This window comes from Aquarana catesbeiana, linkage group LG02 (genome assembly GCF_042186555.1).
Source record: "Aquarana catesbeiana isolate 2022-GZ linkage group LG02, ASM4218655v1, whole genome shotgun sequence".
NCBI classification, from domain to species: Eukaryota; Metazoa; Chordata; class Amphibia; order Anura; family Ranidae; genus Aquarana; species Aquarana catesbeiana.
Genome location: NC_133325.1, coordinates 401,909,519 through 401,926,838, shown reverse-complemented (window position 1 = coordinate 401,926,838; position 17,320 = coordinate 401,909,519). Strand labels below are relative to the sequence as shown.

At 44.5% G+C, this 17,320-nt stretch overlaps 1 protein-coding gene across 1 annotated transcript in view; it reads left to right on the top strand.

The window, feature by feature from the left end:
* NT5C1A (5'-nucleotidase, cytosolic IA) overlaps positions 1 to 17,320 on the top strand; it is a 102,334-nt gene that overhangs the window by 23,183 nt on the left and 61,831 nt on the right. The window contains exon 2 of the mRNA XM_073615284.1: positions 4,411 to 4,578. Coding sequence (XP_073471385.1) covers positions 4,411 to 4,578 — 168 coding nt within the window. The remainder of the gene's footprint in view (positions 1 to 4,410; positions 4,579 to 17,320) is intronic.

The following is a 17,320-nucleotide window of genomic DNA, read 5'->3' as shown; positions in this document are numbered from 1 at the left end:
ACACTAGAGGGTGCTACTATAATAACGATGACCAATGATGACCTTAGATATAATGCCTATTATATCTATATAATATATAGATATAGTACCTATGCATTTTTTTTGCATTATATGTAATAAATACAAGTCGTGTCTATACAGTAACAGCTATCAGTCATTATCAACTTGCATATAGCTAGCTTATTACACTACAGAAATCAGTCTGTTTTGGGAAGTGTACTGTAATTAGTCTGATTAAATCACATGTAAGCTCCATTGTCCTACTAGCACTTAAATCTTAGAGTGCCTATAGCCAAAGGGTTAAAACACCTGTCACCTCCTGTCTCCAGAGACACAACAAGAAGTTAGTGGAAATCTCCCTGTCACAATCTGAGGTCTGGAACACCTGGGACTTTAAACCTCTGGGTCTAGCGGAGCAGTAGGGATGATTAAATGGGTGTGCCAGGGTATGGGTCTTGTTAGGTGCAGGAGCAGTGTGACTGCAGGCAAACAGGGCTGTGTCAGAGTTGCAGGATCTAAGGAGCTTCCTGGTCTTCACCAGAGCCACTGGAGGTCCGGATGTTGCACTGCAAGACAGCCCCCAGGTTGCGGCTCTCTAACACACCCGTGAAGGCACAGTCTCAGCAGACAGCACACAGGATGGACTCAGGCTACACACAGGATACACGGACTAAAGAAAAGACTACAGCAGCTACCAAGAAGAGACACTAGGGGGAGGACACAGAACAAGAGTGTAGTACAGGAGAGCGGGGGAAACTGGGCAATAGCGCACGGAGAGATGGACGCAGCAAGCAGGAACGGGGGCAAAGCCAAACGACAAGAAACAATGCTGTAGAGAGACCCCACAGCAACAGAAAACGAAGGGATATATGGACAGGAACTGAGGGAAATACAAGAGCGCAGCAAGAAGGAAAACACTGAGAACTGTACAGAAGGAACAGAAAAACGCCAGAGGAAGGAGGTACGGCTTCAGCGTGGAGACATGTTGCTCGAACACTAACCCACAGGTGCAAATGCTTAATAATACCTAAGTTCAGAGCCGATTGGCAAGAACCTGAGCAGCTTGGACTGGGGGTAAAACCTGGTGCCGCATCATTGTACATGGAACCCATGACACTTCCAAAGTGAGGAGAATTCCCCTCTTATGCCTTGTACACATGAGCGGATTTTGCGTCGGAAAAACCATCCAAGTTTTGGAATTCCGCTCAAGCTTGCCTACTCAAGGTCACACAAGTTCTCTGAACTTTCGACTGTCAAGAACGCGGTGACGTACAACACTACGACGAGCTGAGAAAATTAAGTTCAGTGCTTCCGAGCATGCGTCGAATTGTTTCCATGCATGCATAGGAATTTTGCGCTTCGGAATTTGTACAGACAAACCAATTTTCGGATAGGAACTTTTTTCCGACCGAAAAAAAGAGAACCTGCTCTCAATCTTTGCTGGCAGGAATTCCACCAGCAAAAGTCAGATGGAGCATACACACGGTCGCATTTTCCGACCAAAAGCTCTCATCGGTCTTTTGCTGGCCGAATTTCCTGAAAGTGGTGGACTGGCTCAGAGTGTGAGTTGTACCCCACTCCTTGAGGGATTGTTGCAACCCACGCTTAACTAGCAACTCTATTTTTTTAATAAACGGTAACTGTATCACGCTATGGAGCTTTTTCTTCTTTATTTATCTTTGGGGTCTGAGCGGTAATTCTTCATTCAGTGGATCTTCTGAGCGGTGACCTGTGAGATATATTCCCAATAGAGACCCAGTGGCTGGGGGACACAGCCACCTGTTCGTATGATCTCTGTGACAGGAGATCTAGTGATCTGGTAAGGGGCAGATTTGTTTGAGGTGGAGGAATTCTCTTTAACATCACGCTCCCCAGGGAGACATCCTTTGAATGCTTCACACTGTTTGAAGATTGATGTTTTCCTTCTAATATGAAAGATTTTTCCAGCAAGAATTTTTTGACTATATGGACTATATGAAAATTTCTTGGTTTCTGATTCTCTGTATCCTAAAAAATTTGACTGCAATGGTTTAATTTGTGAGATCTAAGTTTTTATTGTTTGTCAGCAAACACTATTTTTTCTTCATTATAACTTTTTCTTTATTGTTGTTCACTACACAAGGATGTTATTGTTGTGGTCACATCAATCAATTATGATCACATTCACTTAAAAATAGCAGCGCAGCCTATCCTGTATATAGCAACTCTATCTGTCCGCTTTCATACTATTTCCCCAACCACCTGGGCATAACATGGGTCACATAAGGACTTGCCCTCCAGGACTCGAGTCCCACATCCCCAGCAGGCTCTGCAATCAGAGCAACTGTCATGGTGGTGGGTGCGGCGCCTGGAGGAGGAATGGGAACATCTCCTCTGTTGATGGGTCCTAGACAGAGTCACATCTGGACCTGGATTAGGAAGGTTGACGTTGCGGCCTGGCGAGGTCCCTGTCGTCTCGAACAGTAAACTGGCAGTCCGACCTGGACGGCCTAAAAGGAGAAGGGTAAAAGCATGACATTAGGGGATATGTCCATCCAACCGTGGACCTGCCCCCCCCACGTACCTAGAGCGTTAGGACTGGCCACACGGAGGCGGTGACCTGTCCATGGCACCCTGGTGGACGAATAGGTGATGATCCTGCAGCCTTGTAGGAACACCCACATGTCCTAGGAGAAAGGAGTACAAGTGGCAGAGCATTGAGAGAGCTTCCCCTTGAAGAACCACCCCCCCTACCCACTCCTGCACAATGGCCCTGGGCTGGAGCTTGTCCCTCACACAATGACGGATGGAGAACTCTTAGGAACAGTAGTCTGCTTGAAGATGCAGGAGGAGTAATAGTTTGCATGGAGATGCAGGGGAAGATTTATATCTAGTCTATTATGCACATTCAGTCTTCAGGCTCTAACTTTATTTAAAGTGTATTGGAATCTTTAAATATGATGGCAATGATGAATTCTATGGGCATCCCATATCCCTATCCAAGTTGTACCCCCCCCCCCCCAATGAAACAACAAAAACAAAGCTTGCAAAAGACTGTTCATTGTCCCTGGAAAGGATGCATGAAGTCTGGTAGTGGGGTGATTTGGCGGATTGTTTGTCAGTAGTGCTAACACCATGACTACACGTACATTGAAAAATGCAAAATTAACCTGGAATATGCAAACTGCAACCTGCATAGGTGTGAACCAGTCCTTAAGGGATGAGGTAGCAACTTTTGGCTGCCCCCACAGATACAATGGAGGAGAAAATATAGCCACCTAGGGAGCAAGTGTAATACAGCCATCGCATTTAAGGACTGGTAAGCTGCCAAATATTGCATATTTCTTCAGTGTAAAGTTGTTGTTTTTAGAAATGAGAGAGAAAACAGACTGTTCAGCAGACTGGTTGTGTAGCACTACAAAAGTAAGGGCTATTTCACACCCCTGTGTTTTGGTACTGTGTGTTAAAAAAATCATGCGTGTTTCTTTTGTGGTTGAAAATCTGGCAAAGAACACTTTCCAAAGGAATTATTATTATTATCATACAGGATTTATATAGCGCCAACAGTTTACATAGCGGTTTACAATATAAAAAGGAGACAATACAGTTACAATAAAATACAAGAGGATTAAGAGGGCACTGCTCAGAAGAACTTACAATCTAATAGGGTGGGGCAGGTGGTACAAAAGGTTGTAACTGTGGGGAATGAGCTGATGGAAGTAGTAGAAGATTAGTTGGAGACGTGATAGGCTTTCCTGAAGAGATGAGTTTTCAGGGATCGCCTGAAGGTAGCAAGAGTAGGGGATAGATGGACAGGTGGAGGTAGCGAGTTCCAGAGGATGGGAGAGGCTCTGGAGAAATCCTAGAGATGAGCATGGGAGGAGGAGACGAGAGAGCTTGAGAGTAGGAGGTCTTGATAAGAGGGGAGAGGACGATTTGGGTGATATTTGGAGACAAGGTTGGTGATGTAGCTTGGGGCAGAGTTGTGAATGGCTTTGTATGTTGTGGTTAGTATTTTGAATTTAATTTGCTGGGTGATTGGGAGCCAGTGTAGGGATTGGAGTAGAGGGTTGGCAGATGCTGAGCGGTTGGTAAGGTGGATAAGTCTGGCAGCAGCATTCATGATAGACTGAAGAGGGGATAGTCTATGGAGAGGCAGGCCAATGAGAAGGGAGTTGCAATAGTCAAGGCAAGAGATAACGAGGGAGTGAATGAGGAGCTTGGTGGTCTCATTTGTTAAAAAGGGGCAAATTTTAGAGATGTTACGGAGGTGAATGGCAATGCATTTAAAATGAATGCAAAACGCATCACACCTAAAGCGCACTGCACCTAGCATACCTCTTAGTTACAGTACATTCCTCATTGTGCTATTGTATTTATGTATAGGTCATAAATGTGTCACAGTGACTTATTCTTTTGTTCCGTTTACAGCCAAAGCCTCAAAATGCAATCACCATTGCAGTATCTTCACGGGCACTGTTCCTTATGGAGGAAGAACAGCGAATCTACAAAGAGAAGGGTTTGGAAGAGTATGTCCGATACCAGCTGGAGCATGAAAATGAGCCACTTAAACCAGGAGCAGCATTCCCCTTTGTAAAGGTGAGCTCAAGTCTCTGAGATAAGAATGGGGTAATAACTATTCTGATCTTTATTTGAGCTTTACTGATGTGCAGCAATGAAATATTGATGTTATGTATATTGATGAAATATTGACCTCATATTATATGGTTTTGGTAAATCCGAAGACAAAAATCTGCAGAAAATCGTGTGTATGGGGTCTAAAGCCTCGTACACACGGTTCGATCGTCGTACGACCCAGCGTCATGAATTTTGTCAAAAGCGCATGTGCAGGATTTTGTCTATCATACTAACTATCCGCAAATTGTCGTTCGACAAACACGAATGTAGTGACGTACTACGAGAGTATAAAGAGGAAGTTCATTTCTCGAGCATTTGGCATAACTACATCAGTATCAACAGCATAACTATCCCATTAAAGAAGATGAGAATGTGCGCTGCATTTCGACATTTCATCAATTGCCACGTCACGAATGTTCATTCTAGATTACGAACGATAGTTTACAAGACCGAACTCTTCCGGGTCGTTCCATGATTCCGATCATGTGTGTTTGTAATTTCCGCAGACGGCTCGTCTTACAAAATTTTCCATCTGATTTTCGTGTCGTGTGTACGAGGCCTTTAGAGTTTAAATTTGTATGCAATCAGTCAGGCCCTTGAAATACATGGTTTTGGTAAATCTGAAGACCAAAATCTGCAGAAAATCTAATAGTGTGTATGGGGCATAACACTAACCTCTCTATCCCTGTAAAGAAAAGATGAGTATACATACCTTTTTTTGGAAGCCGATCTGACCCGCTCTGACTCAGTCTCCAGTGGCAGAAGCTCTGCAGAGGACACAGACGACAACGGCTGTGAAAATGAATGGGAAGCGACGTCACCCATGCTAAGGGGATTCTGTTGTCGTCCGTCTCCTCTGCACCCACCCCTACAGTGAAGCCACGGCTGACAGCTCAGCGTGGGATCCGGTCGGAGCGGGTCAGATTGGCTTCCAAAAAGGTATACACATTGTTTCTTTACAGGGATAGAGGTTAGTGTTAGATCCCTGGTGTCTATAGATGCAGATATTTTAGTTTTTGCATTGACTTCCACTTTAACTGGTGCTCAGAATGTGTTGTGCATCCATTTCTGCTATCAGTTTGTTAATTTAGATTTAAGCCCACATTCACATTTGGGCCAATTCGACGGCTATTGCTGGCAAAAAGTTGTTCCTGTACCACTTTTGGTGACTTCAGGGGGCGATTTGAATAGACATCTGTGCATGAACCCGCTTCAACTCGCTGAACCTGCACAATTTCTAACATGCATCAGTGTGAACCTAGGCTAAGGGTCAATTCATCCAAAGAACTGATATTTCAGTGTTTGGCAGTAGCTGTTAAACCAACTGACAACATATTGCATCTTTTATTTCTATTGGTGAGACATCTGTGCATGTGTTCCTTTGTTTTTGCATACCTGTTAAACGCATCAAAAACACATCAAAGGTGCATCTACACACATTTTTTGGTGCAATTTCAGTGCATTTTCCCCCTATTTTTCTAATCTTTCAGAAATTGCAGTAGTATGAAAATCGCATTTAAAACACACCAAGTCATATATAATTACATTGGAAATCAGATGAAATTGCAGTTTCACTAGTGTGAACCAGGCCTAATGGTATTCTCTGATAAGTAAAATGCTCTGTATACACAAACTGTCAGGCTCGGTTCACTGGATGCGGAGCTGATCTAGCAATCCGCTGGCAAGCCTATTCATTGAAAGAACCCGAGGGTCCCAAGTTGTAGGGACTGAACCAAGAAGGTGACTGACTTTGATCATGGAAGCTGTGGAGTGGATTGTTACATGCAAGGGCACCCTGAAAAGATTCAAATTCACATCGTCCTCTTGGACCATGTGTCAAAAGTGTCCAATCTGTCCACCGCAATATCGCAGTCCCGCTAAAAATCACAGATCTCTGCCATTACTAGTAAAAAATAAATGCCATAAATCTATCCCCTATTTTGTAGACACTATAACTTTTGCGCAAACCAATCAATATATGCTTATTGTGATTTTTTTACCAAAAATATGTAGAATAATACAGTATCTCACAAAAGTGAGTTCACCCCTCACATTTTTGGAAATATTTTATTATATCTTTTCCTGTGACAACACTGAAGAAAGAACACTTTGCTACAATGTAAAGTAGTGAGTGTATAGCTTGTATAACAGTGTAAATTTGCTGTCCCCTCAAAATAACTCAACACACAGCCATTAATGTCTAAACCACTGGCAACAAAAGTACACCCCTAAGTGAAAATGTCCAAATTGGGACCCAAGTGTCAATATTTTGTGTGGCCACCATTATTTTCCAGTCCTAACCCTCTTGGGCATGGAGTTCCCCACAGTTTCACATGTTGCCACTGGAGTCCTCTTCCACTCCTCCATGACGACATCACAAAGCTGGTGGATGTTAGAGACCTTGCGCTCCTCCACCTTCTGTTTGAGGATGCCCCACAGATGCTCAATAGGGTTTAGGTCTTGAGACATGCTTGACCAGTCCATCACCTTTACCCTCAGCTTTTTTAGCAAGGCAATGGTCGTCTTAAAGGTGTGTTTGTGGTCGTTATCATGTTGGAATACTGCCCTGCAGCCCAGTCTCCGAAGGGAGGGGGATCATGTTCTGCTTCAGTATGTCACAGTACATGTTGGCATTCATGGTTCCCTAAATAAATGGTATCTCCCCAGTGCCGGCATCACTCATGCAGCCCCAGACCATGACACTCCCACCACCATGCTTGACTGTAGGCAAGACACACTTGTCCTTGTACTCCCCACCTGGTTGCCGCCACACACGCTTGACACCCTCTGAACCAAATAAGTTTATCTTGGTCTCATCAGACCACAGGACATGGTTCCAGTAATTCAGTCCTTAAGCTGCTTGTCTTTAGCAAACTGTTTGCGGGCTTTCTTGTGCATCATCTTTAGAAGAGGCTTCCTTTTGGGACCCATGCAGACCAATTTGATGTAGTGTGTGGTCTGAGCACTGACAGGCTGACCCCCCCACCCCTTCAACCTCTGCAGCAATGCTGGCAGCACTCATACGTCTATTTCCCAAAGACAACCTCTGGATATGACGCTGAGCACGTGCACTCAACTTCTTTGGTCAACCATGGTGAGGCATGTTCTGAGTGCAACCTGTCCTGTTAAACCGCTGTATGGTCTTGGCCACCATGCTGCAGCTCAGTTTCAGGGTCTTGCCAATCTTCCTTTAGCCTTGGCCATCTTTATGTAGAGCAACAATTCTTTTTTTCAGATCCTCAGAGAGTTCTTTGCCATGAGGTGCCATGTTGAACTTCCAGTGACCAGTATGAGAGAGTGAGAGCGATAACACCAAATTTAACACACCTGCTCCCCATTCACACCTGAGACCTTGTAACACTAACGAGTCACATGACAAAACAGCTAATTGGGCCCAATTTGGGGTGTACTCACTTTTGTTGCCAGCGGTTTAGACATTAATGGCTGTGTGTTGAGTTAATTTGAGGGGACAGCAAATTTACACTGTTATACATGCTGGTAGGTTACTTGGATCCTGTCTAAATTGTCCCTAGTATGTATGAATGTGAGTTAGGGACCTTAGAGTCTAAGCTCCTTGAGGGTAGGGGCTGATGTGAATGTACAATGTATATGTAAAGTGCTGCGTAAATTGATGGCGCTATATAAGTACCTGAAATAAATAAAAATAAATAAAAATACAAGCTGTACACTCACTACTTTACATTGTAGCAAAGTGTTCTTTCTTCAGGGTTGTCAAAAGATATAATAAAATATTTACAAAAATGTGAGGAGTGTACTCACTTTTGTGAGATACTGTACATATTGGCCTAAACTGATGAAGATTTTTATTTTTGGGGATATTTATTAAAGCAAAAAATATTTTTTTTTTTTTTAAATTGTCATACTATTTTGTTTATAGTGCAAAAAATAAAAACCGCAGATCAAATACCACCTGAAGAAAGCTCTAGTTGTGGGGAAAAAAAGGACATAAATTTTGTTTGGGTACCATGTCACATGACCACGCAATTGCAAGTTAAAGCGCAATTGTAAGTAAAAGTAAGTTAATTACAAAAAATGGCCTGGTCATTAGGGGGGCAAATCCTTACAGTCCTTAAGTGGTTACATTTGAGTAACTGTATAACCTACAGCTAGGGTTGTTACATCATCCCTTTAAAACCAAACATATATGAATTACACAGGTTCTGAGGCTAATTTAATGCAGATAAGGCACCAAGTGAGTTTAATTATCACCTTAATCAGCCACAGAACCTGTGTAATATGTATTCGGTTGTAAAGGGATGAGGTTGCAACCCTACCTACAGCCTTTTTTGCTGCAGATGCCTGTGTGGCGAAAGTCAGGAAAGCTATATGTCAGGTTTCTGCAGTAAGGAGACCAGACACGTAGCTACACATAGAAATAGTGAGCAAACAAACAAGTATATATCCTTAAAGTGGTTGCACAGGTAAGCCAATAATTAGGCTTACCTGTAGCTACACTGGATATCTCCTAAATCCAGGGCTGTTTTTCAGTGGGAACGAGGGGGGAACGCAGTTCCGGCACCTCCAGCACTGAATGTATGTAATAGCATGGGGTGTGGGGTGTGCTGGAGGGTCTATTGATGTTGGCTGCTTGGGGATCTATTGTCACTGGTGGGGATCTGATTTTTTGTGAGCGTCTATTGTTGCTGATGGGGAATCTATTGTGGCTGGGGGGGTCTTATATTGCTGGAAGGGATCTACTGTTGAGGGAGAGGTCTATTTTTACTGGCTTCTGGAGGATCTATTGATGCTGGCTGCTGGGAGATCTGTTGTTGCTGCTGGGAGGGGGGTTTAATGTTGCTTGGGTGGATATTTTGTTACTGGGTGTGATATTTTTTGTGGGTGGTTCACTGTTGCTGCAGGGAATCTATTCTTGTTTGGGTGGAGTCCATTGTTGCTGGGGGAGTCTATTGTTGTGTGGGGATCTATTGCTGGGATTCTATTGTTCCTGGCTGCAGGGAATCTATATTACTGCTTTTCTTTTTATCATTAACATGCTCCATACAAATGATTTAGCACCACAAAATGATACTTGGTTCTGTGTTCTCTAAAAGGGGCAGTACTGGTAGGTGGGTAGGGGGTGGAATCAAGAGACGGTGGTCAGTGGTGGGTAGGGGCAGAGACAAGGGGTGACTCAGACGGGGGGGGGGGGTTCCTGCACCTATTCTCCGAGAAAAAAAAGCCCTGCCTAAACCTGCACGGTTTAGGAGATATCCCCTGTATTTGCATGTGCCGACGTCATTGGCACATGCGCACTGAAGCAACGGCACTTCCGACTGTGCTGTTACTGGTGGCTTCCGCGCGCATGCGTGGGAGTGACATAATCGTGGCTCCGGCCAATCACAGCGCCGGAGCCCGTGATACCCAGAAGTAACTCTGGGAGCGATGTCGGTCGCCGGAGCGAGGTACGAGGACAACTGCAGGGGCTTCGATCTCAGGTAAGTAATTCATAATGAGCTAGTATGCTATGGTATGCCTACAGTAAGAGATCACTTGCCGGAACTATAGAGGGTACATCGAGATATGCGGCCAGCTATCAGCTTACTCCGCGGCTGCAGTTCTCAAAGGTGAGTCTATGAGTATGCATACCAATCAAAATTGTCTCACTGGCAGCACTGTCACAGCCAGTGAGTGTCCATTACCAAACCCAGCAGTTTCACCAGAAAAAAAGCCCTGGCTGGCATGGGGGGGGGGGGGTGTGAGGTTGGACAAAATAGCTAAAGAACTAAACTACTAAGTACAACTATATACAAGGTACTTACAAGGGTACAGGGAATGCAGGGATGCAAGGTAGCGGAGGACAAACTGGGTACTAAGCAGGGAGCCGGAGCAAGGTAGAGGAGGACAGGAGCTAGATCCTGAAACAGGATCTCTGGCAACAAGGGGGCAAACAGAATAGTGACACGCTGGGGAAAGGGAGGAGTAGCCTTAAATAGCCACTTAAAGTGGAGTTCCACCCATTTAAAAGTCAGCAGCTACAAAAAGTGTAGCTGCTGACTTTTAATAAACAGGCACTCTCCTGTTCCACGGTCCAGCGATGCAGGCACACGAAGCCTCGCACCTCTCCCCCTCCTCTCTGCAGCACCAGCATTGTAACTGTGGCCTCCTGGCTGTGGCTTCACAGCCGGGCGCACACTGTGCATGTGCGAGCCACGCTGCACATTGTGAATGGCCGGGCAATCTTTCTGGGATTTGTGACATGTTCCAGAAGATTGTAGGGAGGGAGGGGGGAGAGGTGAACTTCCTTCTGGTGCCGCGGCGCCAGGGGAGGAAGTGGGAGCTGGGTGCCTGTCAAAACCGGGTACCCGCTCCCTCCCAAAAAAATGAAATGCCAAATGTGGCTTGTCAGGGGGTCACCAGTACTTAAAGCGGAAGTTCCATTTTTGGGTGGAACTCCGCTTTAATGGCTGAACGCAAGTGTGGCTGATTACTACAGCCTGCAGGATTCTGGGAGACATCTGCTGGTGGACGCTGGAATTGCAGCAAACAGCCCAGAGCAGCACAGTGCCACCAGCAAGTGAACTCAATCCTAACCCTATAGTTGTTAATGAAAACTGATCTTTTGGAACTTGGTGAAAAATGTTCTTCCTCTTCTTCCTCTTCCTTGCATTTCTTATGATGATTGGTTATTTTTATTGGTACACCCACCAAGCACATCTTATGTTGGGATTGCTCTGTTTCATATTTAACGGTCTTGTGTTCATGGACATTTTGAAGGAAAGGCACCCTGTGTGGGTACTCAATTTCACCTCTGTTTACATTTTTGTTCATTGATTGTGCCTTAATTGAGTTTGTTACTGTAATAAAAATATTGAAAAATAAGACACCCACTTACTATTTAGAAGATTACGTTGTCTAAACTGGTGGCGGTAGTGGCACCTGTAGAGTCATACCCCTGGCCTCTCACTACATCGCTGACTGTTTTCAAGGGCAGAAAAATGAATCTGATTGCTGTGACCCCAGTTCCCAACACATATAAACACAGCTGATACCCAAAAAAACTGGATTCCAAACTAGACATATACTTACCAGAGGACAGAGTTCCAGGATCAGACTGTCACAGAATGCTTGCAGACTAAGCGCAGTTAACTTGACCCAAGGAGGGAGCCAGAGGCAGTGTCAGTGACTGGTCAATAGCAGTGGCGTGATTGTGAATCCGAGAAAAGAACAAAGTGGGAGAAGGAGAAAACCAAGCGTGAGGTTAGAACAGATCATTTTTGAAAAAAACACACCAAAGCAAATTTTTATTTGCTTACCATATGATATAGCTGAATAATGAGGCCAAAGTAAATGCTTCAAGAGTTGCAGCAGGTGGCACTTGTGCATGGAGGTAGACAGCTGACCTTGTGCTTGGTGCAGCTCACTTAATCCAAGGAGGGAGGCAGCAGGTGTTGGCCACAATGGGGGAACAGGCTGGTCAACAGCAGCAGCGTGATTGTGAGTCCAGGAGAATCTAACTGCACAGAGCGGATGAAGGATACTATAGCAAATCGCTTCAGGAGTTGCAGCAGGTGACATTGGTGCTTGTAGGTATGCAGCTGACCTTGTGTTTGGTGCAGTTCATTTGCAGGTGCATGCGGCAAAGCTTGGCGGCAGTGATAGAACAGGCTGGCATTGTGAGTTCAGGAAAAGCTAACTGCACAAAGAGGAAGGAGAAAAAACTGAACATGATAGTATATATGTTGATGCTTCATTGCAGTCATTACCCCCGGAGACTGCTATATTCATTCATTCATATTGCCCCCAGAGAGTAGACCGCGCTCTACTGCATTCATTCAAATTGCCCTCAGAGAGTAGACTGTTCCATTGCATTCATTCATCCTGCCCCCAGTAAACTGCTCCTTGCATTAATTCATAATTGTCCCCAAAGAGTAGTAGGCTGCTCCATTGAATTCATTTATATTGCCCCAAGTAGACTGCTGTGTGCCCCCCAACTTCTGCAATGGAATGGCAGCTGGCGGGAAAAGGGCACGTCGGCGTGGTTTTTATACACTCCCATATGCAATGATATCAGACATCCTTAGCACAGAGCAGGCACGCACCCTCCCAGAGCTGCCCCACCGCCACACAGCACAGGCGCGAATGGCTCGGTCTCGACCCTTATTGAACACCGTTCAGCCACAGTGCGCATGTTTTTTACAGCCATCCAATACCCTTAACGGACATTTACGTACAGTATAAACCACCTGATTTTTACAAACTGGTAATTTACAGGCAGCTGGCAACCCTGTCATACAGTATGATGTGGCATTGTAGTTGAGTCTTGAAGATGTCCTTCCTAATAGCCTAGTGATGACAGTAACCTTTTGCCATTTTTTAAAAACAGAGAAATAAATCTCAATTGTATTGTAGAGCAAAATAGGTTGCTAAATTAAATTGCTGTTAAATTTGTTGTACTTATGTATGCTAGTACCATAGGGACTAAGCATTCCAAGTGGAAGGCCATTGAAGATTTATCACCCTCCATCTCTATTCTTATAAATTTACATAGATGGTCTAGGGACTTGCTATGATGCTCTGATATTTAATATTGGAACTATATATTCAGTTCAAAGAAATCTTCAATGCAACATAAAATGCTCTTCTGAAATTCATTACTGTTTGCCACATTTTCTGCCAACTTTGCTATATCCTTACATAACTGTATCATTTGCTGTTTCAGCATTTTTCTAGGTTCTAAATAGTCTACATGCTCAACTTCCAAGCCTTCTTACAAATTATTCTTTGGTTAACTGCACCGTGGCACCAGTCTGCCTTATAGACTGAGCATGTTGCACAATAGCTTGCCTACCTGCCAATTCTAAAATCATCCCATCTTTGTTGAGGTGTGTAAGCACGCAGTAACAAAGACTATTTCCTCCAAATTTTGTGTTTTCTTCTTGAGGCCCACACAGAACAGATTGGAAGGGAGAATTTCTCTAATAAGAAATTGAAAAGCAATTAAAACCTGACAGAGGTTTCATCTCCTCTCCACCCTATTTTAAACTTAAAAAAAACATAACCACAGGGGTATTCCTATACAGCACAGGCTTACTAGAGTTTTTTTCTATTTTATTTGAGGCAGAATTAATGTGTAAGATAGTTTGTGTTTTCTTTATTTACATGGAATCTGGATAGGAAACTGGTAGTGAATACATTAGTGTTTCCACATCTGATTGGATTTTCTTTAAAGTAGAATTCCAGGTTTTATATCACTTTAAATAGGTAATTTGGGCCAAAATGGTCCAAGCAAATTATTTTAATGCCAGCATGGTCCGGCTACTGGGGCTGCTATATTAGACTGTAGTGGCATTAGCTACATTAGATACAGTAAACCGAGCTGTGCTCTGGCAGCTAAATCATGCACTTTCACTCTGCTGATAGGTATAGATCAAGTTGGTCTTAGTGTATCAAAGTCATTCAGGAGAAGCCTTTGTATTTTTATCAATGAATAAAAGTTTTCCTCGGATTGGCCAAGGTGAAAAGCTTTAAAATCCACCAACACCATGGTAAAAGAACGTTCACTAGATTTCCCTAATGATCAAATTACTTTTTAATTTTCTGATTTAATACATTTTAAACAATTGTATCAATGTTTCATACTGTATGCCATTACAACAGTTAAGGAACTATTCACATGTCAGCAAGTACAAATCAGGGATTTCAGTAGGTAAAACATACCACAAAAGAAAATAATGATAACATTTTATATGTGCAAACAACTTAAAATTGTGTGTTATTACCAGCCTGAGCACACGCACTGACCTACCTGACACGCACTGACCTGCCTGACATGCACTGACCTACCTGGCATACACTGACCTACCTGACACACACTGACCTACCTGACATACACTGACCTACCTGACACACACACATGCAACATACATATACACTGCATACACACACAGTACATGCTACATACATACACATGCATACACATACATACAACATATATACACGCTGCACTTGTAAGCAAGTTAGAATTGCCTATTAGGCAATGTCCTGGCCGGGAGGGTAGGATTTAATGCCTTTCCTGTTTTTTTGCTTTTTGGCGGGTATCTTTGGGTTTGACCCACTGCTCTTATGAGATATTAAAGGGACCGTGGTCCAGAGCCCAGGAAGGAGGGAAAAAGACAAAGAGCAGAGAATGTACAGTACCTGTAAGGAAGTGAAACGGAGAACAACACCTGTGAGGAGCAGTAGAATGCCGTTCATTACTATCTGGATGTAAAGCCATCTAAACCTGGGTGTCACATACCTGACTGTGGAGCCTGAGATGAGGGTGGCCTCTTGCACATTTCCTGTCCAAGCACCCCTGGTAGTGGAGACAGGGACTGCTAGGGCAGTGAAAGGGCGCAGGTGCCAGGAAGCTGTAGTAGTGAGCTGTGGCTTGGAGACACGGGAGTTCTTCCAGTGGTGGTGTCACGTACCTTCGAATAGAGCCTGACGAGCAGAGGAAGGTCTCTCCCGTTCAAGGACCACTGAGGTTGCAACAGCGGCCGTGAGAGCCATGTAAGGTAGGAGTGCCTGCAATGTTCTCTGTTAGCAGATAAGTAGGAGAAGCAGATGGCAGCAGTAGTAGAAGGTGCTGGTTTGCTGCGAATGCAGGTACATTGTGGAAGCAGGTGTGCTGCGGATGCAGGTACGTTGCAGCTGCCGGTGTACTGTGGACACAGGTATGTAGAAGCTGTTAGAAGCTGAGGAGACTTGTGCAGAGTCAGACAAGCCAGGTTATACATGGGAGATCAGATACTGTACATAAGAGAACTCAAGCAAAGAATGGTCAAAGTTCAGACAGAGGTTTGGCAACAGAGAATCAAGTAGATGCAGATAAATCGATGTCAAGGCAAGCTGAGGTCAGGATTGGAGAGAATAAGGATGGTCAGGAAGCCGGGTCAAATAAGATCAAGGACAGGAACAGGATACAGGGGAAAGCTGCAGATCAGACATCAAAAGCCCTAGTGCAGCTGCCATCCTCATATATGCCATTTGGGCGCCAAAATAATGGGACGTTCGTGCAATTGCGAGAACATTTGTGCGCATATGCATATTCAAACGTCTGTGACTGACAGGAAGGGTAATTATGGGATTGTGTCCACGCATGGGTAATTGCCTCTGCTCTTGAACATCCGTTGCGCTATGCCCAGCATGTTACTGACAGGTGGTATAAAGTCTGGTCACAAGCCTTGCTCAGTGGCAGCCAGGTGAAGGGTCAGGATCAGGTTCAAGGTCGGGAACAGGCAGTCGGTTACGTGCTGGCCGTGGGGTACCAAATCAGGAAGTGGTGACGTTGTCAGAAATCCAACCTGAGGTCGGTACACTTCTGTTAAGGGATGGTATATGATGGGTTACACAGATTTGTTTTAATCCAATATGGTGATTACAATGGTTTTATGGTGTATGTTCTTGAGTATGTTTATCTCTATTTACTAATATGTTTACACATTTTTAGAAATATCTTTTCACTATATACGATTGTTCTACTTTACATTAATCTATATGTGATGCGATACATATTTATATGTGTGTGCGTTGCTATAGGTTGCTGTAGGCTTTTCTGTTTCCTTGCTTTCTATGTGTATCACATAACAGAAAGCATGCAATTCAATGATTAGTGTCACCTGCTATGCAACTAGGTAGGGCTTTAGGCCCCTTTCACACTGTCGGACCGTTCAGGTCCACCTGTCAGTTTTGTCGGCGGACCTGAACGGGCGCTCCGTGCTGGTCTATGGAGCGACGGATGTCAGCGGTGACATGTCCGCTGACATCCGACCTGGTCCAATCCGCTAAAATCAGACAGATGGCCCTGCGTTCGCATCCGTCCCTGGTGGATCGGATCGGGTGAGATCAGATGAAAATGGACATGCTGTCCGTTTTCGTCCGATCTCTCCATAGCAACCAGCGGCACTCCACAGGCCCCTCCCCACTCAGTGAGCAGAGAGGGACCTGTCATCCGCCGGCTCAGTGGAGATCAACGGAGAGATCTCCCGCTGAGCTGGCGGACTCCGTGGCAGCGGATTCGCCTCATGAGAATTAAGCCTTATAAGGAAATCTACGCTGCTCTTTCTGTGTAATGATTAAGCACACTTGGAGTGTGTGAAATGCATCTACCAGCCTTCTGTCAACACTTTGGGATGTTCTGAATAAAAGAATTTTGATCCAGTACAGAGTGCGGCCATTTCTTCTTTTGAAGCTCCCATCCCGTATAGAGGTATAGAGGTTCAAGAGTTAAAGAGGAGGTCCAGCCTGGGTGAAAAAATTTGAAAGTCAGAAGCTACAAATACTGTAGCTGCTGACTTTTAATATTAGGGCACTTACCTGTCCAGGGAGCTTGTGATGTCGGCACTCCAGCCGATCTTCGGATCGACTCCCGGCTTCACTGCTGGTTCCCTACTGCGCATGCGCAAAAGGTGCTGGGCTTTCCAGTTGGCACGGTGGTGAGGGAAGCCTCTGGGTGTCATGCTTGTGGCTGTCAGAGTCTTGCTATGCCTCATGGGATTTGTAGTTCTGCAACAGCTGGAGGTCCGCTAATTGCATATCCCTGCTACCCTGTTTCCCTGAAAATAAGACCTAGCGTGATTGTCAGTGATGGCTGCAATATAAGCCATACCCCCCAAATAAGCCCTACCCTGTTTCCCCGAAAATAAGCCCTACCCTGAAAATAAGACCTACAATGACTTTAACTAGGGCTTATTTGGGGGGT